The sequence below is a fragment of the Pavona decussata genome, unplaced genomic scaffold (genome assembly GCF_977016875.1).
Source record: "Pavona decussata unplaced genomic scaffold, jaPavDecu1.1 SCAFFOLD_64, whole genome shotgun sequence".
NCBI lineage: Eukaryota > Metazoa > Cnidaria > Anthozoa > Scleractinia > Agariciidae > Pavona > Pavona decussata.
Genome location: NW_028145484.1, coordinates 1,271,807 through 1,295,178, shown reverse-complemented (window position 1 = coordinate 1,295,178; position 23,372 = coordinate 1,271,807). Strand labels below are relative to the sequence as shown.

Sequence of the window (23,372 nt, the reverse complement as noted above, 5' to 3'; positions counted from 1 at the left end):
GCAGTTTTAAACAAGCTTATTTGATAGTTTGCCTAGAAATGTAAGGTAATTTAGTCTTCGATATTTTGGTTTAGTTTAGCATTAGCAAGCACAACAACCGTTAATTTTTGGTCATTTGTTTGTTAAAACAGAGCAAGGTTAAGCTCTCAAAACTAATTTCGTTACTGCGCATGCGTACTCATGAAGTAGCACACTATTACAACCCAGTAGTTTCTTTTTGAATGGTCAGACCTGACGTGGAATAATCTACAGCATACTCGGAAAAAGGAAATCCGAATTCTCACAACAGAATTCGAACCTATGACCTTCCGCCGATTACTAGTTTGGATGTTCTACCACTGAGCTAAAGAGGACTAGAACTACAGAACATTTTGCTTTGAGAGGTAAATCGCCTAGAGCCTGATTAGCCTGTCGGTTCGATTCTGATCCGACACTTCAATTTTACTGGACGCGAACTCATGCGCAGACGTCGTATGGGCTTCACACGTGATTCAGAGCCCGCGTTGACCTTTTTGAGTGGAACGACGTTTACGGCAGGGGTCTACAAGAAAGCCGTTTTCACGCCGCTTAAAATCGGCTTAAACGAAATATCTCGTTCGCGTTTCAAGCAATACAGAAACCCTATGCTCATTTCAAAAATCAATGTTTTGAGGTGTTTTGTAAATTTTTGGGTGATTTTTAGGTATATTTGGGAGGAGATAGTTTTTCTAGAAGGATTGGTAAAATTGAGAGAAATAAGAAATATTGAAGATTTAGTGAAGTCTTAAAATTAGAATTTGTAGTTAATAATTAAGAGACGGATACCAAGTTAGACCACTAGCAACCTGGGGTGCTCTTGCGTGGGTATCAACTGTCTGTTAGTGTTCCAAAAATCATTTTCTTTCTTCTATCCCTTCCTTAAACCTCTGTAAATTCCATCCAAATTCATGTGTACCCCCCACGTTAAGCGTGATAACGCAGGCTCTTACGGACGGTGCATACTAATACCGAAGTATTTTTGCGCGGTTTATGACTGTGCGAGAATAGCAGATCTTAGCAAGGGCTATTGGAATCCCCCCCCCCCCCCTTAAAAAAAATGGGGGGGGGGGGGTAACCATGTAACCTTTTCGAGACAATTAAGCAACAATTATTCTAAAAAGCCGAAGAATACAAAGTAATGTTTGGGATATTTTTTTAAATTGAAGCTTTATCATCTTTGAAAAATGCATGCATTCTCAAACAAACTTATTTTGAAGGGTACTAAATTTAGGATGCAAAGAAGAGGAGTTTTTCATCAGATATCCAAACACTTCAGGGTGCATGATTTCCTTTGGAATAAACGTGATGGACTATTTTTCAGCCTGGTGAATAAATGAGAATGACGTATTATTCTAGAAAGTGGCACAGGAATACTCGGAAAGATAGGAACACTCGGATTTTTTTCCGAGTATGCCTGTGTCACTAACTGAATAATACGTCATTCTCATTTATTCACCAGGCTTAAAACATTCCATCACGTTTATTTCATTGCACTTATGCCACAATAAACCTAGTTTAATGGCCTTAGTCCCCACGAGTCTCCTGTAGCTCAGTGGTAGAGCATCCAAACTAGTAATCGGAAGGTCTTAAGTTCGACTCCCTATATATAGGAGCACTCGGATTTTTTTCCGAGTATGCCTGTGTCACTTACTGAATAATAATACATCATTCTCATGATTTGCTTTATCTTTGGTTTTTGAATTTCATATATCCCACTTTCAAACAACTGGACCGTGTTGACTTTCAATACTTATTTTACAAACAATAATTGCGAGATTTTTTCCAACTCTCGCCAGCCGGAAAATCAAAGCCGGTTAATCTCTCTAGTTAAATTCATGATCAGTCTATATTTATCTTTTAGCTAATTTTATTTATGTCCTTTACAACCTAATTATTATTGTAAATAGTTTTATTCTTAACATTTTAGCTTGATATATATTGTATAGCTTTTGGTTTCACTTGTAGTTTTTCTTTTGCAAGAGCCCCTGTTGATAGCAGTTACTGTAGCTCCTGATACGGTTACCCTGTATAATTACAGGTGTCTTACTTACCTACTCTACAAATTGCAGCACAGAAACGTTGTGCGACCTTTGTAGAATTAGACATCGGACGTAAAAAAACAAGGCACTCACTGACGTAGACAGAAGATTTTCTTCGTGCCTTTCTCAGGTGACACTAACATGTAGGCGGCAGCTAATGTTGGATTTGCAAATCTATCCGTGTACAAGAAAGGACAACATCTTGTAAGATGATATAAAGAAGTACAGCATGCAAGGAACGAAATATATAAATATGCACAAAAGAAATGTGCAAAAGGAAACGGACACTATTCGTAAAACCCGCGCAAGGCAAGAACGCCTGGACGAAATCAGTGGCAAGATAGAGAGAGCGAAACACAAGAGTATGCGAACAAGCTACCACGAGAAAGTCAAGGTGTTAAATGACCTTACAACGATCCATCGTGTGTTTGAGCCGCTCTACGTGATCCAAGAGGATCAGGAAGAACTAGTGAATGGCACAATGCAAAAGACAGAAAATTGCGCGGGTGAGACGACCGCCACAGTTGCAAAACTGCCAAGGTTGCTGAGAAGAGCCCAGTCTGAACGCACAACAACAGAAACAATTAGGATGGAATCGAAGATGTCGCAGTGTCTTGGAGGAAAGATGCTACTTAAAAATAACTCAAATAGCCAAGAGAATCCAGAAAATCGTAAGCTCTTGCGACCAAGGTCCTACAGTTGGTCTCCGAATTCTCCGAGCAGCGACCCCGCGCAAACACGTTACGCCTTTCAGAGCAAACGAGAATACATCGCTAAACTTCGCTCAGCCGCCGAGGAACCTTGCGTTTCCGACTCAATGTCGTCGGTTACTATGGGATATTTAGCTTTTAAACGAGTTCTCAGGAACAAACGACGGCCCGAGAACATGGCGCGACAATCTTTAGATTCAAGGTTTAAATCGATGTCCTTGGACGAAACAGAACTGAGTGTTATTCCAGAATTGACAGAGGAAAGAGACGCAGATATACTTGGAGAGTGTACCGCGCAAACAAGCTCCCCTACAGTTAACAAAGACGAAAAGCTAAAACTCGGTTTAAGCAGATATCGTCCGACACCTGGTAGGAAACAAAAACTTTGTTCCACTCTTTCATGGCCTTCGGCCGAACTGCCAAAGGGACCGTCTGAAAGGAACCCAGACTTGATCCCTCACGAACGTCTGCGTCCAAAAGAAGTAAAAAAAGTGAGCCTGCTTCCAAAACAACGGTCACCACTGGAAAAAGTCAAGACCAAATCTGGTGTAGACGAAGACGAAGAAACGTTGGAGACATGTTTCGTTAATCCAAAGCAGAAAATAAAAATTTCCCAAAACAGACATAATCGATCTAATAGAACTTTTAAACTGCTTAAGCCGATGGGAACAGGATGCTTTAGCGGAAGCTTTCAAGCTATAACTCAGTGAAGAAATAAAAATTATTAAGCGCCGGCTTCTTGTGTAATATTATATCACAGCTTGTTGCTTTGCCATTTTATTCAGACATTCGTTTTCCTGTGGAATTTTTCATAATCACGCACGTGCTAATATCATTAATCTACGAAAAAAGGACTCAGTTCAAAGTACATTTTCAGACATTCCGTTTTTGCACGTTAAAACATCATCTAGCGAAGAGAATCGAGATGAAAAGGCTCCGTTCACCTTCAGTCAGCATTAAAAGATTTCTCGTTATATTTTCATAGTTCATGTTAATGCAAAGTATTTTAAAGAAACGATACTTTGATCTGTTTAGGAGAAAATGTTAGTTACCCTGAAATAAAGATCATGATTGTCTTGTTGATAGCGTAACAAGTCTTAACTGACGCCTATATAATTACTAATGGAACAATCGTGACAAAATTGACTTTACACGTGTGAAAAAAAAAAAGAAAGAAAAAAAGAAAAATAGTAGTAGTATAGGTTCATCTATGAATTTACCGAAAGTCAGTGCACACTATTCTGAAAGCCTGGTGCACTGAAAGAACTGAGACAGGGAGTACTGGCTGGTACTGGCCGAGGCAGTGAATATTCTCTTTTTTTCGCATAGTTATTGTGGGATAAAATATTTCAACCATTTAATCAAACGCTTTGAAGAAATATCCACAGACAGAGCAGTACAAGGTCCAAACGTAATCCTCCTCGGTCCAGTTTACAAAAACTGTAATGAAAGTCAATATCCGGCGTACAAAATTTTACCAGAAAAGTCGCAAATCCTAAACCATCAAAACTAAATCAGATGAAGTCTAAAATCTGTCGCGCGACGAGCTGATAATCCGCCAATTGGGAGTCTGGACCGAGATAAAATTTATCTCCTTTAATGACCAATCGTCAGCCGTCATGAATACAGGGAAGGTGGTCAAGGAAAATTTCTTGCTAACTGCTCAGTTGAAGACCAGCTGATACAGCTAATAGGAGGCGATTATCCGGCAAAAGCAATAACATCTTGGACACTGAAGCGCCGGAGAAGATTTCGCCCTCGTGATCAGAGTATTATAATTATTACTAGTATTATTCGGGCAAAGCTGGCTCACCGTTTTCAATAATTATCCGTCTCATCCGTCTTATTTGTTCCTACTGTCGGCGAGGTTCTACAACAAAAATAAATAAATAAATATAGGATATAAGGAAAACAATTTCTCGCAATAGCCGCCAAGGAGACGATTATGAGCAGAAGTTCAGAACGTATAGTAAACTGGAATGTATTGGTTACTGAAAAAATGACTTTTCATGGCTCCATAAAATTATGATGGCACTGTGAGGAAAAGTCTAGAAGAACGAGAAAAGCCGATGGACAAATTGTTACAGTCAGTAATAAAGGCAAACTCGGAAAAATAAAATCAGAACTTCCCCAACAGGAGTCGAACCTATATGACCTTCTGACTACTAGTTCGGATGCTCTACCGACTTAGCTACGGGAAGGATCGTGGGAGCTACTGAACCACTGGGTCACTAAGCCAGTATGCCATTCGACGCGCCAACATAAATTTTATGCGGCATTTTTTTTAAGTTAATATTGTGATTTCCCAATGGAGTGGAAAAAATAACTTCACAGTATCCTTTTACTTTCACATTTAACGTTTTGCCCATATATCCAAGTGCTTGCCTCAAATCCGAAATAAATGGCTGTCGAAATGATTGCCCTGTCTCCAATAGGTGCGCTCTTTTGAGCTCTAAAAACAAAATTACCTTTCCGGGCGCTAAAGCAATTTTTTTGGACGTAAGTCGTTTTCAGACAACCTGAGCATGCTCATATCATTAAAAATTTTAAATCACTATGTGTGGCGACCTACACCGTTTGCAACGTCTTACATGATTGGCCGAGAGAAGAAACGAACGAACAACAGAACAATGTTCCTTGCCCTAAAATTCAGTGCAGCTGGAGGTTAACCGGGCCCCGTGAAAATAGAGATTTTGAAAGGTGCAGGCCTAATGGGGTATACAACTTAAATTTAACACTTAATCTGTTCTGGTAATGCTACATGAAAACTCAGAAAAAAAATCCAACTGGGTCTATTTTCTAAAACACGCTTCCTTATCAGTCAGAATTAAACTTTCCACAGTAAAGACAAAATAACTTAATGACTAGTACGACTTACAGTTACTTGTGTTTTTTTTTCTCGCTATGCATGTGGCCCCAGACAAATAAATAAACACGGTAACTGAATTGCTGGGGAGCATAAATCGCCCATAAATCATCTTCAAGTTGTTCTTGGCGATTAATGGGGAATTAACGGCTTAACTTGAGGCCAACGAAATTATCGTCGAAAATTTATCCCTTTTTGTCAGAGAAACCCCCATAGTTTTCCCTTTTTTGACGTTAGGTGAAAAGTTCATCACACGATATGTGATTAAAAATTCGACACCGCGAACCGAACAATATTAAATATTTCGGAAGCCATCTGGTTAAAACATTTTTTTCTCAAAGCTTAATCGTCGACATGGCATGTAATGAAACCTATTCGATGGCGCGTGCGTTTAATTAGATTTTCCGTCATTTGCAAAAGAAATCCTCATAAAATGCTAATTTTCAGATTTACAGTCTATTAAGATTGCTTTTATTTTCGTGAAAGCTACCGGAACTAAAATCTGGAATAAAGATTGATGAGTGTTTGTTTTCCCACTGTGAATAGGCTCCTTCCACTTTTACAAAATTCATCTTGAGGACACAAACAAAGAAAATTCATTAATCATGTTTATTCATTTCTGTTGTTTTTGTCCTTTGGGCCTCGATGTCAAGTTCAATTTCAATATTTCGAAATGAGCCTACTGTGATGCGCATTTCGTCATCTTCCATGAAACATGCGCAATATGATATAATATATTATTAAAAACTGGATCATTGTATAATGCAATTCCAAAATATACTTTATCTGACGAAATGGTCACTTGCGCTTCTCTTCCACCAAGCCCTTCACACACATTTGCGGCTGCAGTTCGGTGCGGAAGAGTCCGAAATAAAATCGGATCACCTAGAATACCAATTAGAGCATGACCAGGCTGTGTATTATCTGAATAGAACAATGTTCGTGTAACTCTAATCCAAAATGGCGACAATGAAAGTCATCGTCAAAGAGATTCACAACCAAATGCACTATCATTCTCCCAGCACCCACCTCTCCCCCCCCCCCCACCCCCCCAGAATAGTAATTTCCCAATTATTGGTTTTTCACGAGGGGCGAAAACACGGAAAACCAGGACAAAAACCATGAAGGGAGACGAGGTAAGGCGGACACCCCCTTTACGTGATGTCATTATTTTTTTTTGCATAATGTTCTTTGCGTGGAAAAATCAATGCATTTTGAAACACTTTCATCAAGTGTATGACGGAAAAAGGGGAAAATTAATTGATGTTAAAGGATGAAAATTAGACTGAGCAAATTGGACAACAATGAAAAGAAAATGCGCAAGTCCGGCTTAATTCCGTCGTTTGAAAATTTTGAAATGTCGAAGATCAGAGTCCACACTTCAATGTCCAATCCAGATTTTCAACTTTGTTAGATGACTTATGCTCTGGCACAACAAACACTAATTAAATGAATGCTATAAATATATACTATGCAAGCAACGGAAGTACATTGAAAGGCTAAGTAGAACATGGGCTCGCTAAAAATATGACATACGATAAGAATGAAAAATGTGCTGGTTCACTTCCATACAAACGGCAATTTTTCTCAACCAAATATTTCTTGACATTTTATTTTAGACGCCGTGGCTTACATTTAACGTGAACATTTTATTATTAATTAAACTGCCCAAGTAAAACTTGACCTCGATCGAAGCCGTGAGATGTTCGTGACGTTAACGCACAATTTTTTAAGTATGTAGATTAAAGGAAGTCTTGGTTCAACCGCTAAATATCATGCGCGAAAGATTTAAATTCCTCAGAATTAAAATAACTTTGAGCAGTAAACTTGAACGCCTGAAGCTGGCCTCCCATTGCGAAAACAATTAATAGCATTGCGTTTCCAATCAAATGCGAACCTTTCTATGCAAAAACAAGGCGATCGTAAGTAAACAAGGAGCAATCAAGCGTTTCTTTGTGTAATTTAGCGAAGTAAAAGCATCAGAGGAAACGTCAAGGTGTTTGTCTTGTAAGCGGGTAATGTTAATACTAAACCCTCACTTTGTTGGATTGCTAAAAAGCGTTTCGCACCCAATTACATTCCCTGATTCTTTGCTCCAGCTGCGCCCGCTTTTTTGCGTTAAGAGGACAAGTTTTGTTCGCTAACACCTTATGATCTTTTAAAACAAGTATTTATCAGCTTACAGGCTAAATCGGCGAGCCTAAACACAAACTGAAAACGAAGGGTCAAGGTATAGGTCATGAGCTGGAGATGTTGTCTGTCATTATTCTGAATAATTGCAATTCGCAGAATTCTTTGCGGTGTTTGATTTCGCACAATCTATTCTTTATCCATTGTAGCCTCCATTTGTTTGGGTCGAGGCTGTTGAAAGAGTGCACTGAAAACGTTGAGTCTTCCTCGTCGAGGATTGAAGCCAGATTTGAAGATAAACAACGCCTTTATTGCAAAAACACTGGTAAACACAAATGTCAAAAACAACAAAAAACAACGCTGGTGTTGATTTCGATGTCTAGTGCAAATAATGTAGAGACAACTTAAATATTTCCGCGGTGATCTGATGGGAAGTAAAAAAATCATGACACACAAGTTCACTACTGCGACGAAAGACGATTCTGAACGGGTCAATTCACAACACACTGGAATGGAGAATTCAAACGGGGACGTGAAACAGAACACGGACAAAAGTTTCGAGGAACTCGTGGAGGAATCGATCCGTCTTCCTGCGTTAAGCTCCTCTAGTCATCTTCCAATGACTATGACAGAAATTTTACGGAGCTCGCAACAAGCAAAGGACATTGCCACAAAACTACCTCAAATACACAGCGGGCAAGTTCAGTTGGTCACAAGGAAGGATGGAATATCGAGCGAGAGGAAACGGAGGCGAGGGAAAAAAGCAAAGTTACATCGCCCGGAACGGCCATCGCCTCGTGCCCAGCAAGATAATTCTAATAGCACGCGCGTGTCTTACTCAAAGCCGACAGCCGACGTAGACGCCAAGACAACGAACACGGAACAAATGCACTGGAAGAAGAAGCTGCATAGACGACAAAGTAAAAGACATATGGCCGAGGAAAGCGACTCCGTGAATGTATCGATAACAATTTCAGGTTACCAACACTACAAAGAATACAGAACATAGAGGAGTTGTACACGACAATGACTTCTAAAATTATACGGCAATGGCGGATTGGCTGTTCCACTTAACATTCAAATCGCCGCCTCAGGATTGCCTACACAGACTAGAGAGCTGTTTTGATACGTTTCTAAGATAAAAGAGATGAACAACAGCGACATGGATGTCAATTGGAAAAAACACCTAAAATCTACAGTAATCTAGAAGCTTATATTTATCTCAACCACGAAAACAACATTTTAACATTGCGACAACACGCAAGGGCATTATAAAATAACTGTTCAACCATTCAAGTGAAGATACTGAACTAAAAAGAGCCAAAGTCAGGTGGAATTATTAATGAAGAGTTAACAGGATCGTCTCTCAAATATCGAGATGTCCTTTTTTTATGGAGGTTCGGATGCATGTTATTTGTCCATATAATCCTTGGCAAATGAATTTGACCTCTTTTCTGGGTACAATTCGTTACTTGTATGTAGCGTTTCATATGAGGTTCGATAACGTTTCAAAACGTTTGATTTACGTACTGAGAAACCTTTCAACTTTAATTTGGGGAGTTTCGAAATGAAACGAAAATAAAAAATAGTTCAAATTTTCTTGCTGCAAAAAAACAATAAACAAACGCAGTAACAACAACTTTCACTCGAGTAGTCCCACTTTATGATTTCATCCACGAACTCAAAAGCTAGAGAAAACATGCACACCACAATAAAAACCACCACAGCGAAGTACAGCTCAATGGCGTCCATTTGAATGGTCAGACTTCAAGGATTACATCCATAGACTTAAAAAGATGCAACGACATCACATGACACGGCGTCTTGTATGCTTTCGCTATCGATTTAACAAGTCTTCACGTTGGACAATTTTCTCAGAGAACAAACATTGTTGGCCTTCCAAAAGGAGCACATTTATAAACTGTTCACAGCTGCAGCATCTGCACAAGAGCAGTAAAGTAGCTTCCGATCTTCACCATAGAAAAGCATGATTTACTCCTTCTAATAGCATTAATAGGGCAACATTTCAATTAAGTTTTTAACAGTTCAACTGCCTATAAATTAACCAATGCCTGGGTAAACCTAGCATAGGTGTCTTTGAAGGGAACAGTTCTCTAAATACGAAATATTTCTTCGCCCAACACTTGCCGAAACAAAATAAGTTTAATTAATTTATAATAATAATACAATAGGTAATACAATCATAAGGTGATAATGAAATTACGAAACATCTAAAGAGAGATTATTTGACATAATTGCAAAGATAAAATCATGTTCGTAGACGTTATTTGCGAATTCAGAAAATTAAAATGTGTCATTGTTTGTACACCAAGCTCAAATGTGACAGTCATAATTTACAGCTGGAGGTGTCGTGTAAAGCAGTTATTTGTCTTACCCCTCAGCAAAGGCGTCCATTTCAAGATTGAAGTCTAACTGGCTGAATAATTGAGGAGAACGATTTGCATTTAATATTGGAAGAGAAACAGTACATCAGGAAGCCGTCCCGCCCCAATCAGCAACTTTTATTTTAGTGCCTGTGGGCCTGGCCGAAAGCCAACAAGGGGTGGCGAAACATTTTTTTCAAAAAATCACGAGCCTTACAAAATTTTAGTCAAATTGCAAAGGTTACACCGTCTCAGTTGCTTATCGAAGGCGTCTCGGAGTCTTGGTTTCTTTTACAAGGCTAAAAAAGTCTCGGCCCACAGGAAAGAACAGTTTAAACCTAGTTTAATGGCCTTAGCTCCCACGAGTCTCTTATAGCTTAGTGCTGGAGCATCCGAACTAGTAATCACAATAATCAGAAGGTCATAGGTTCGACTCCTGTTAGGTTGGAACTCAGATTTTCTTTCCTAGTATGCCTATGTCACTGACCGAATAATTCATCATTCTCATGACAGAATACTCCCGTTATCTCGCAGTTTTGGCGAATTTACTTTGTGTTTGACCAGTCCTCCAACTGCGTCAGCCCACAATTTATCATGTCCCCAGCGTTCGAATGTTTTAATTTCGCGTTAACCTCTTGTGATGTCATTCTAGCTAGCCCAGATAAGAAGTAATAAAGTTTCAAATTATGACTTAAAAAGAAACTGCGGCGCCGTGTTCTTCTATTTAGATGTCTTCTGAGTACATGTTTTTCAAAATCTTCAAAATTTGTAGTTTCGGCACAGGTGGGGGTCAACTGATTGAGTTAATTTTAGCTTGAAGTGGCATACTGTGCAAAGCCAAGCCAGTGAGCTGTGTTTTGCACAAAAATGCGTTAACCTATTACCCCGGTAAACCCTTGAATCAAGTTACGTGTTTTTGAGTCTGTGTGTGGATGCAAATGCAGGCTGTCTCATTAGACTAAAGACTGGTGGTCCTGTTTATTATGCTTTACAAGGTGGTTCTAGCTTCGAGTCCGTATAGTGCGATCATTAAAAAATAACGGTTACTGAGCGGGTTTTCCTACAGTACTATAAGAATGCTATAGGATTTGGTAATTTCACAATTCAAATGAAAACTCTTAAGCTGTGATTTTCATTACTGTTATTGGCATTTTTCATTTTTCGCTATTTTTAAAATAACTTTGAATATTTGTTTTGTGGCATTACTGGGAGGTAATGGGCTAATCTGGATCGAAAACCGACGAAAAACAATCCACAGGCGCCGTAGTTCGATCTTTACATACACAAACTCCTTGCAAGGCTTAAATGACTAAAGATCAATTCAGCCATGTTAACATAATACTGCCCTAGGCGAATTTCCTTTCAGCGAAAAAAACTGGTTGTAATTTTAATTACGTTTGTTCATGTCATACGAGTGCATTCAAATGTACCTATTTTTATCAATACCGAGATATTCAAATTTTCCGTATAGTTCGGAAAAAGAGCTCAAGAAGGATACTCTAATTTCTAATCGGAAGGAAAATACCTATTTTAATGCTGCACTGGTAATCATTCAAAAGCACAATTGAACTTTATTGACGGATTACAGGAAACGTGGAAAATATATAGGTCAATGTTTTCAAGATTTAAAATCCTCATCTTTCAAAATGAAGGAAAGTTACTCAGCGCAATAGACCTACACAAGGCTCTATTTTCACTAGACCCTGATAACCTGCAGCTTCATTGTTTTTTTAGGGCTAGGAACATTGTCCTGTTGTTCGCTCTTTTGCCTTGTTCTTTTCTGTGGTGCTATTTCACAAAATGTAGTTTCGTATTTTCTTTCTTTTACTTTGTTAGTTCTCCAGCAAAGTATATTAAACAAAGGCCTCAAAAAGAGATTCTCTGGTAACTTCACAACGTCCTTCGCAACTTACTTTTCCTTTCAGTGTCAAAGCTCCAGCCAAGATCTGTTACAACACATATGCACACCGGGTGGGGGGTGGGGGGAGGAGGCACTCCAATACAAAATTGACAGGGGTGATTGTCGTACCATTTATACATAGTAGACCTGCACGTTTCAAAAGCTCTATTTTCAATGGACCCTGATAACCTGCAGCTGCATTGTCCTGTTGTTCGTTCTTTTGTTCTTTCAACCAACCATGTAAGACAGTTGTAAACGGTGCAGGTCGCTCCCAGTAGACATGGGCTAAATTTGTGGAGGGGTAGCGAATGTGGTGATCAGAAAATCTAAAATGACCAGTGTTGGAGTTAGTGTGGTGCCTTTTAGGGCATTGACCTGTAAAATATAAAGGGGACAATCTGTAAGTCAACTGAGTATTATTTTTGACTCATCAATGAAAGAATGTGCAGAGTGTAATAATTGTTGCTGAATTGGCATCCCTTAGGGGTGAAAACGAATTTCCGCTACGCCCATAAAACAAAGATTTTGGTACCTTTAAGGGGTGTTTCAAAAATTTGCTTGCCATGCTCATTACCCTGGGTATGGGCTTCAGGTACAAGCAATTTGGTGTCCAAAGCAACGGTATGATGTGCACAATGGTACACAGAAGGCAAAACAACGGGAAGATTGCTTTTTTTACATTTTTAACTGGATGTTTTATAGTACGAAATGTCAGCCGTCTCCTCCCCCTAGCTCACAGGTTAGGTGGAGGAGACGACTGACATTTCAGACTCGATAGTTTATAACCCTCCACAGGGCTTTTTCTCACAATCCGTCGTAACGACTGGCCAGTCAATAACAGCAAGGTGATCACTCGACGAAGCCGAGGGTTCACGCCACTTGGAACAGGCTCAAAATTTACTTGGAACCACATTGCAGTGAATGGGCACAATAAGCAGTATCACAGCAAAGTGCTGCTAAATACTGAGCTTCCAACTGAATGGTTATACTTGTGGATTCCATCCGGATTAAAAAGTAAGACCAACTTTGTAAAGCATCGCAAACACTACTATACCGGACGAAGGCAGTGCTCAATAAATGCTCGGGATGAATGGCATTCGCTTAAAGGTTTAATAAACAAACTTCAATTGAAACTTGAAAGCTGGCACACATGGCAAACGGTCATAAGCCATAAGCCACCTGATAAGCAATGTAATAGAAGCGTTAAGGTTAAAAGGGTTGTCAAACCACTAAGCTATCGTGGAATCTACTGAAAAGTTTTATTTAATATGCGTAACTAAAAACTTCAGTGCCAAAATACTGGTGGATTCCAGGTTTTGAGTAAAAACAACTCCGAATATTGAAACGGCAAGAAAGATGATTTTTTTCAGTTAAATCAAGGCAGACAATTCATGAACAAGGGTAAAACTATCCGATTTTAAATCTTTCCATGAATGCTGAATTTTAAGATTTCAAACACTCATTTCCGTTCACGCAATTTACCGCTTATCTCCATTAAGTCTGCAAATACGGCTAAGGTCAGGGACAATTTCCGGTCACGAAACAACGGCGCGATAAACCACATCTATCAGCAATGGTGTTTTCGATTCACAAGAACATTCACAACTTAAGAATTAGAGTTTTCTCGATGTAACACATCGCTCAATTCAAAGAAACCTAAATAAACCAGCAAAAAGTAATAAATTATTTTGTTTTTGATACCAAAATCTGCTTGGGGTTAAGAAATCAGTTATCCTCTTAAAAAGAATATTTTCGTTTCTATATTAGTACGAAACTGCGTCAGGCCGTCTAGAAACCCAATTCCTAAAGTAGGACTTTATCGATTAAAACTGGTTTTAATTTATTTTTGCTCGGAACCAGTCTATAATTTGATTATTGTTGATTATTTTATGAGTAAACGACAATCATGATCCAAGCGACTAGTAACCACCTTTAAAGGGACACTGTCACGGAGATTTTGCTGAATTTTGGTCAAAACGTCTCAAATATTTGACTAAGGACCTCTTCTCTAACACAAAATTGCTCTTAGAGCACCAGGAGGAAAATATGGCAAAGATTTCTCCGAGGAAGAATAAACTATAAGCAGTCTTTAGCAATTTCTCCAAAATGAACAAGGAACTTAAAAAAAATTGTTTGCCAATTTTTTCAAGTTCCAATCCATTTTCATCCTAGCCAACCGCAAAGATTAATAATCAGATAGCAGTTATTTCGCACTAGCTGGGTTAATGTTAACAAATCTGAACCATTAAATTGACGTTTACATCCGTGCAATAGGTTTTTTGACCATTTAAAGTGGCACTACAAATAAGTGACATAACCCCCTTTAAAAAAAGAAAGAAACAGTGAAAAACCAACTCGCTTGAAAGGGACTTAAGCTATGAGCTTCCATCGACCCATTGACTAGGGAAGCTGGGACGAGGGGTCTGGTGAATATTGGGAGTTAAAAGTATACCACTGCGTGGCCGGGTGCATCAATATCTTGAACCCGTTCCCGTTGAGTCGCGACGGTGAAATTTTACCACAGATAACTCGAACATGTTATAGCGTAAACTGAGGGACTTCGCTGAATATCAAAATGTTCAAAGAGTACTTGACAAAGGATGAAACTATCCACATGTTTAACACCGTGACCAGATCTTCGGCGAAATTACATATAAACATTCCAAAGGCAAACTATGGGAAATTTTTTGGTGAAACACAGAGGCACTGCAACGTAGAACAACTGGTCAACCCAATTATGACTGTATATTAAAAAAAATGAAGTAAAACGGTTTATTCGAAACTGTTATAATTATTCACGAGATGTAAGTAGCTGTTTTACATTAACTGTTGAATGTTCTAGTTCAGTATTCGTATATTTCAATGTGAGTCACCAGATATAGACGAATGCTGTGAATTTTGATGTGATATTGTGAAGGACCTTTGTTTAGAGAAAAGCTGTAACAAGCTTGTAGAGATCTTTCTGGAACTAGATAAGTAAAGATAAAAGTGATGTCCGTAAAAAAAATTGGCACTCATAGAGCCTATGCAATAATGGCTGATAATTTAAGGACGGTGCCTACTTTTGTTACTACGCATACATTCGGCTTTCCTATGGGTGGTGCCTACTAATACAGGGATATTTTTGCACGGTTTAAAACTAAGCAGAACTTAGCAAGTGCTCTTGGTATCCAAAAAGAAAACTGGGGGTAACCATGCATTTTTCAGAGATAATAAATTTGGGAAAAAAATGCCATACATTGGATTATTGTTGCTTAATTATCTCTCAAAAATGCGTGGTTACACCCAATTTTTTTTGGGATTCCAACAGCCTTTGCTAAAACTGCTTTTCCCGCATAGTGATAAACCACACAAAAATACTTCTGTATTAGTAGGCACCGTCCTTAATACTCTTTTGCAGTTGCATTCAAATAGCCTAACTAGCCTCGTTCTTGAGGCTAGTGGGGCTAATTTGAATGCAGGCAAAAAAATATTAAAATGTCAGCCCTTTTTGCATAAGGTCAATAAATATTAAAAATGAATACAACACTGTGGATGAAAATCATTTATAGTTCACATCCTATGACTAAAAAAATGTCTCAACAACTTAAACATTTCCAAATACAAAAAAAAAAAAAAATAGCTGAAAATTCTTCAGTGCATAGGAATCAAATTTAATATTCCAGTTTTCTTCCTCTCACGGTATGCACCACACTGCGAGTCACTAGACATACGTCGGGTCAACTGGACAACCATATAACAAGATATACTTAGACAACAGGAAATGGTTTGCTTAAATTCACGAGTGTTAATCAAAAGCTAATTAAAGGAGAGTCTATAGAACTTGAAACATTTGTCTTACTAATTAACAAAATAATATAATTTGTCACTCGGCTGGTGGAACACCAACATACTTTTGTCTCATCACCGGGCTGCATTGCAGGGATGCAAGGAGAAAATTGATGTTGGTCCCTTCAACTGTATGGGTCTTTGTGCCAATGTGGGTGGCAGCAAGAGGTTGTAGATTTGTAAGCCGTCGCCTTTACATTTTCTTAATAGGGTCGATGAAACACTGTTAAAATGACAGAGAACCAACTAGAGCAGGTAACATGATACCCTACTAATATTGAAGATATGTCGACACACTGGTCATAATGCCCAACATAGAAGCAGCGACAGAGTTCCTACAAGTACTTAATGACGTCCACTCAAGCCTAGCTTTAACTATGGAACTAGGAGTGCTTTCCATTTGCCAGGACTGGCCGGCCAGTCTCTAAATCGAATGCGTCATTTTCAAGAGATGTTGCTGCGAACTTTTGAAAAATAATTATTCCGAAAATGGTACGCGCTACTTTTAAAGAAATTTGAAGGACTATAATAAAACTCAACCTTCAAATTCGTACATTCCATTTACGACCTGATCAGTCTGGCCGGCCAGTTCTCACAATAGACTCTTCTCCAAAATGGCGGCCGAAAATTCAAATAAGTTAAAATTAAAAACGCATACCAGCACAAGAAAGGGCATTTTTACTTTAGTAACCTTGCAAAGTTTCAGCATATCAGGTGTAATATCAGCTGAGAAAATGTAAGTTGAAAAATGAAAAATTTACAGACGTTTGTATGACTGGTGGTATGACGTATACCCCCAGTCATACAAACGTCTGTAAATTTGTTAAATTTCATCTTACATTTCCTAAGCTGACATAACACCCAATATGCTGAAACTTTGCAGGGTTACTAAAGTAAAGGTGTTCTTTCCAGTGCTGGTATCAGTTTTTCATTCAGTTCAATTTTAACTCATTCAAATCTGTTGCCGCCATTTTGGAGAAGGGTCTATTGGAAAGCTCCCTTGAACAGGAGAGCTTAATCCCCTTCCTTGGCACAGTAATCAGAAGGTCAAGGCCGGCAACAGCTTAACAACTGAAGTTATAGAAAGCCATTCCTACTTTTGACTTTGTTAATGACGTGAAGTAACATCGAAAAGTCGTCAGTTTTCTTTAAAGCATTTTCGGAACGTCTTAGGATTGAATTTTGCCGTGAAGTGCGATTTAAAATCTCTTCTTATGATGAAGACAAACTTAGGTATTTACTTAACCTTGATAATGAAATACTTCTAAAATAGTGGCTAAACATACTCATTTTATGTTCCAGAAGAGAAAAGAGATCTTCAAATCAAAATGGAATTAATTGTTTTACAGTTTTTATATCAATTATTTTATATTGCAATCTCGTTGTTTTAGTTAATTCGTTATCCTAGTTAACATCGAACCCTTTATTGTAACTAGACTAGTTTAGTCATTTTCCCGAGGATCCAACAGCAACAGCAATAACTTTTTTTATCCACGGTAAAAAATATCATCACTAATAGTAATAACGAACCTATGGAGCTCCAGTTATAAAGAAGAAATCATGAAAATAATCAAAGGTGCCTGCTTTCCATGAATGGCATGCAATATGCTAAGGATTAACGTTCATACTTCTGAAAGAAATCACTGCAGCCGGATTTGAAGGAGAGAGTTCGCGCTTGCCGCAGCTCAACAGGCAGACTATTCCACAGCACCGAACCTCTATAACAGAAACTGTTTTTGACATCCAAATCCTCTAATCACTAACAACCATAGCGAGGATTGAGAATGCGCTAATCACAATCAACCATGGTGCTCCTTATGTACTTATTATATTGATAGACAGCCAGTCGACACCATCTTCTGATGAGGACCACCGGAAAAGCAACTAATTTGAGTTATTAGCTCAGGTCCGTCTAAGAAAAATAAAGCACTCTGTAGAGCAACTCCAACCTTTCATCAGTCAATAAGCATTTCACCTCGTGGTTGAAGCGCAGTTATTCCACTTAATCTCACTATCATGAAATTAATTCACTACGTTTCCCCAGTTTTTCTTTACTGCATGTTATCTCCCGATTTTTTCCCTACGAGGGTCCAGTGCTTCTTCTGAAGAGAAAAAATTATCAAAGTGAAAAATAACACTGGTGCATGGCGCAAACTTTTTACAAACTAAAATATTCACACCACCACAAAATTTACAAAGGATCCAGTTCTGAAATGCAAGCAATTTGAGATTTTTAGTCTAGACATAAGAAACAACATTGTGTCTTTCCACTCAATGCAAAAATCCTTTTGTTGTGATCAAAGAAAACGCTCAGTTGTATCAAAGGACATTATTCATTTTTAACCTTTAAAATCCTTCTCCGACTTCCTTTCTTCCTTTTTTTATTTTCCAAAACCTTCCAGTGCACGCACGAAGAATAATATTGAGTTGAACCCATATTACTGCGGCAATTCAGTGTGAAAAGTTGTACTCAAGTCTTTTTGAGTTCACGCTCTGGAATTCTTGTATTTGAAATTTAAACACTTCGAGATTCACTTTAAAAAATCGTTGTTTCAGTATCATGGGCAAAATCACTGTATTTTCCTGTAGGCTGTAAAGATTACCTTTCCTCCCTAATGAAGCAAAATTCAGGTATTCCAATTATAGACGATTTAGTAAATTTTTATACTTATTTTAGACGAGAAAAACTGTTTAACCCTAAGTTTAAACCCTCCCCGCATTTAGATTAATGCCGATTAAAACTTTTGTTTTAATGCACCAAAATCATGAGTTTTAGGAATTTAAAACATTCATTTACAACATTCTTTTAAATGCAAACGTTCTCAAGATTCATAATAATAAATAGATAAATTTGTAAATTTGTATAGCGCATAATTCCATGATCAGGGGACGCAATCCGGATCGAAATGGAATTTGGAAATGTTGCTTTCTGTGGAGAAGGGAAAACCGGAGAACCCGGAGAAAAACCTCTCGGAGCAAGGACGAGAACCAACAACAAACTCAACCCACATATGACGCAGAATCCGGGACTGGAAAACGGGCCACATTGGTGGGAGGCGAGTGTTCTCACTATCGCGACATCCCTGCTGCCCATTCATTCATCTTCTGCTAGTTTACTTTACAATTCCTTTTTCTACAAGAACTACTGCCTACACAGTACAAGCTTGTTTTTTGACCGCACTTGCTTGGACGATTCAGTAGCACAAACTTAGAGACAAATAATTTCGTTACTTTGGATTTATTAGCCTTGTAGTATGAATCGTTCCTGTTGAAGGGTCGGCAGCACATTTGTACAGCCAAAAATCAATCTTAAATCGCGGTGATAAAAGTGAAAAAGAACACACGATTTTAGTACTACTGGACGCAGACTGATCTGTTTTGGATGGGGGGGGGGGGGGAGGGTGTGGGATGGGACGGTGTCATTAGTTAGGAACTCTACGGAGGCCTCGCTTTATGCTGGGATCCTTTACTTCATTTTCATTACATAGGTGGGTTTTGCTTGGGGAAGACATTTATTTTTGTTTGTACCTTAGACAATAAATTAGAAGGAACTTTGTTCAGCTTCTGTCCATACCTGAGCACTCTTCAATAGGATCAGGTCTGAGCGGCTCAAAACTCCTACCCTTCAGAGAGGCAGGCATATCTGACCTATAAAGTTTATCATAACTCTACCTATAAACAGGCCCCTCTGTAAAATGGATAGTCGTGCAGCTTTGCCAACAGTATAGTGTCCGTATAGAAGGAATTAGGACTGTACAATGATGATGATGATGATGATGATGATGATGATGATGACGATGACGATCATGATGGCAAAGTAGCTATTATGCTACCTAGATACAATAATAATACAGCTACACTAATTAATGAAGTTATTTTAAAAGGTACAGTTTGGTCAAACCTTAAGAACAAGGAGCCCATACCGAGTCTATAAACTGAATGCACTCAGTTTGCAAACGGGTGTCTTCTTCAGTTTTATTTAAAGCGATATTGGGAGTGGAATCCCTTGAATTCGCTTAGAATAAAAAGCCACACTGTTGGGCAAACTCATTTGTCCTTAAAAAAGCTGCGACAGCTTCTTGCATCGGAAAAATTTTTTAATTACGTCAAACAAAAGAAAAACGCACAATTCGAAGCTTACACTCATTAGCTGAAGAAGATTATTTTTCGATCAGTATCCATGCAAAAGCATCGTACAGCGCAAACAAAGCCAGGATTAAGGGAAGGTTTCCATGTAATAAGCATCCCTTCGCAAACATTCCTTTTTTAAGTTTGACTAATACATGTTTACCGAACGTTTTTTCCCGAACTGAAGCTTATTTTTTTGTGATCTTCCAAAATCAAATGAGACATTTTTAACTTAGCATAGCGCTCATAAAATGATCGTTATCGAGGCCATACCGTTTCCATTGTTTAAAGAAATGGCCCGTGTATTGTCGTTTCTGGAAGGTAAAGTACTTCAGACAATTGAACATTCTTAGCACCACTTTACTTAGTCATTGTTATGCAGCCTTGACGAACGCCTAATTGGACACGTGGTACATGTTGTTTACCTTGGTAATAAATCGAGCAGAGTTATAATGACTGCAAAGTGCGTCCCACAACAAATCCAACAAGGCAATATCGAAGACTATCTCATGATAAACCACCTAATTTGTGGTCGGAGCTAGAAGGCCTTTGATTTGGCGCACGATAATTTCGAATATGTTCACGTCTTCGGACAGTGAACACGGACGAAACACCTTGTTCAGTGAACAAAAGACGAGCGAAGACTCGTTTCAAACAAAGAAAGAACTGTATTCTATTTACTTACAAGAGGCAAAGTTGAGAAGAGAGCTTGAGTCTCCGATCGACGACGAGAAACCGAATCCATTTCGGACATATCAGAGACTGGAGCACGAGCTTGCCGAGAGAAGGAAGTTTTTCTCGTTTAATGGCCAGCCAACGGCGCGATGCAAGTCGTTACCGAGTATCTGGAACCCTAGACACACAACGCAAAAACGTCACTCGACTACAACTTCTAAAACCGAAACAGTAATACCTGAATGTACATCTTCGATAAAGGAGCCGCTGTATAAGCCACGAGCAACTTCGATCCCGGGACAATGGGCGCAGAGTTTTCCAACTTTCAGCGAGGCTAAGGTCGCTGACAGAGGCTTGCGAAAGTCGTCGTCGTGTACAAGCGGTGATGCGACAAGACAAGCCAAGAATCATGTAGTAATCAGAAGAACGATGTCAGAAACGCAACGACGATCACAACAGCAGTGGAAGGTTACGATACACAGAAGACCATCAACTATAATTTAGCAACGCTGGTTGGTTGGTTAAAATTGACTTTTTCTCTCGCACCCGGCAAGGGCTTAATGGAATCAGAGCGGAGGTGATAAGGCAATTTCGACTAGCAGCAATGAAAAAGAACGATAGATAGGAGGTTCCCAACAGAACAAAAAGAGGACAAGAGTGTAAAAGACCATCATTCTGAAGTTAAGAGCTCTAACGGTTTAGAGAACGAGGAAAATCATTGCACCGTTGAAATAAAAACAACTTGTAGCTAGGAAATGTGAGCAGAACCAAAACGTTGTCCAAGTTAAGAGTTTTTTCAAATTATTCATTACTGTTTTATTTTCATAAAAACGTTACACAAAAAGAAGAGTCAAAGGGAAATCTATACACCTAAAAAGACGTTAAAAAACAAGATGTTTCGCCCACAAAGTTCACAAATGAGGGAAAAGCAAGCACCGTATTCCTTCAGTTAATCCAAAAGTAAACTATTATTGACGTGGTGTGACAATTAACACGTACAAGATTAAGGGGCCTAAAAACTCGTCGCCGTGGAATTAGGAGTACAAAAAAAGATCAAATATTAAATGACAGACGGAACGTTTAGTCAAAAAAAAAAAAAAAAAAAAAAAAATCGCGTACGCTGCTATACCTTTTATATTTGAGTAATTTATTTCAATCGCTATAGGTTTATCACGTTTAAGGTGGCTATGCGTGTCTCCAGAGTGGGATTAAAATGAAATAAAAGTCCGACATCAGATTGAAATCTGTGTGGTGCGAAGTAAAGTTCTAATAAAAAGGAAGTAGACTATGATACATCATAAATGGGTAATAATAATAATAATAATAATAATAATAATAATAATAATAATAATAATAATAATAATAATAATAATAATAATAATAATAATAATTTATTCAATCTGATCAATGTAAACATCGATACCATGAACAGGAGATACCGGAGGTTATCCCTATCGAGGGTATCCCCTTTTAAATTAAAGCAATAGGAATCAACTCAACTCAACACAACACAAGTCAAATCAAATCAAATGTTAGTTTTTCAGGAGGAGAGGGGAAAACCGGAGTACCCGGAGAAAAACCTCTCGGAGCAGAAAAGAGAACCAATAAACTCAGCCCACTTATGACGCCGGGAATCGAACCCGGGCCACATCGGTGGAAAGCGAGTGCTCTACCACTGCGCCAACCCTGCTCCCCATATATCAATATCTATACAAGTAGTTTCACAGGTGCATTAAGTCATCACTCCTAATATGGTTAGTACAAAAAAGTTGGAACTGACAAACACCAGCACTGGAAAGTACTGCTTACTGCACTTGACGATTTTATCCAGAGATTCAAACGTTGTAACGTTAGAAATCTTGATAGATGAACTTTTCAGTCAGTGACACAGGCATACTCGGAAAAAAAAAATCCGAGTTTTTCTAACGCGTTTCGAACCTATGACCTCACGATAACTACCTTTGGTGCTCTACCACTGAGCTACAGGAGCCTCGTAGGAGCTAGACCATTAAACTAGGATCATCTGACAACTTCCTGCTTACTGCTACAATTTGAATGCCGATCATTGATACATTCTAGACATTCAAATTTCAGGCAAAAGTGCGGAGCTGTTCAGTAGCTGTCACTTCTTTGAAAAGCCACACTCAGAGTTTTCTACAAAGCTGAAACCAGGTTCTACAGCATAACAAACAGCGCCACTGAAAAGTAATGCTCAGTAGCTTTCATTTGAATGGCTACACTTTAGGATTTTATTCACAGACTCAAAAGTTCGAACCACCTAGCACAGCATAATATTAAACAGCACCACAGAAAAGTACATATCAGCCTGTAGCTTTCACTTGAATGGCTACACTTTGGGATTTCGTCCACACAGTCAAAAGTTAGAACCGCCTTGTACAGCATAGCAAACGACAGCACTGGAAAACGACTGCTCAGTAGAGTTCTTTGAATGGTCACACTTTAGGATTGTATTCAGACTTGAAAATAGACTCAACAAACGCGTCCAGCATAATAAACAGTATCACAGGAAAAATCTTTGATACGAATGGTCACACTACGATTTTGTCGACACAATATCGTGTAACAGGGAGCGACGTTTACCAGCTACATGAACTCCAGTATGAGCTCACCTTTAGGTTAATCTAAAGATAATTGGTGATGCATTCCAGTTTTTAAGAGTCGGGTAATTGGCTA

At 38.7% G+C, this 23,372-nt stretch overlaps 2 protein-coding genes and 1 long non-coding RNA gene across 4 annotated transcripts in view; 2 read left to right on the top strand and 1 right to left on the bottom strand.

Annotated features, from left to right (window-relative positions):
• LOC146478318 (microfibril-associated glycoprotein 4-like) overlaps nucleotides 1-23,372 on the top strand; it is a 193,619-nt gene that overhangs the window by 9,658 nt on the left and 160,589 nt on the right. The window lies entirely within an intron of this gene.
• Nucleotides 1-23,372, bottom strand: part of LOC146478325 (uncharacterized) — a 120,050-nt gene that overhangs the window by 53,025 nt on the left and 43,653 nt on the right. For both annotated transcript variants that reach the window (XR_014865103.1, XR_014865104.1), the window contains exon 4: nucleotides 4,581-4,637. This is a non-coding gene — a long non-coding RNA (uncharacterized LOC146478325). The remainder of the gene's footprint in view (nucleotides 1-4,580; nucleotides 4,638-23,372) is intronic.
• On the top strand, nucleotides 2,017-3,850 carry LOC146478330 (uncharacterized). Its single transcript, XM_085111866.1, has one exon. It carries the CDS (start codon nucleotides 2,287-2,289, stop codon nucleotides 3,475-3,477), a length of 1,191 nt encoding a protein of 396 aa, XP_084967992.1. The 5' UTR covers nucleotides 2,017-2,286; the 3' UTR covers nucleotides 3,478-3,850.

What these genes read in the sequence shown, in the direction of transcription:
- LOC146478330 (XM_085111866.1), top strand. Translation starts at nt 2,287, where the DNA reads ATGCAAGGAACGAAATATATAAATATGCACAAAAGAAATGTGCAAAAG.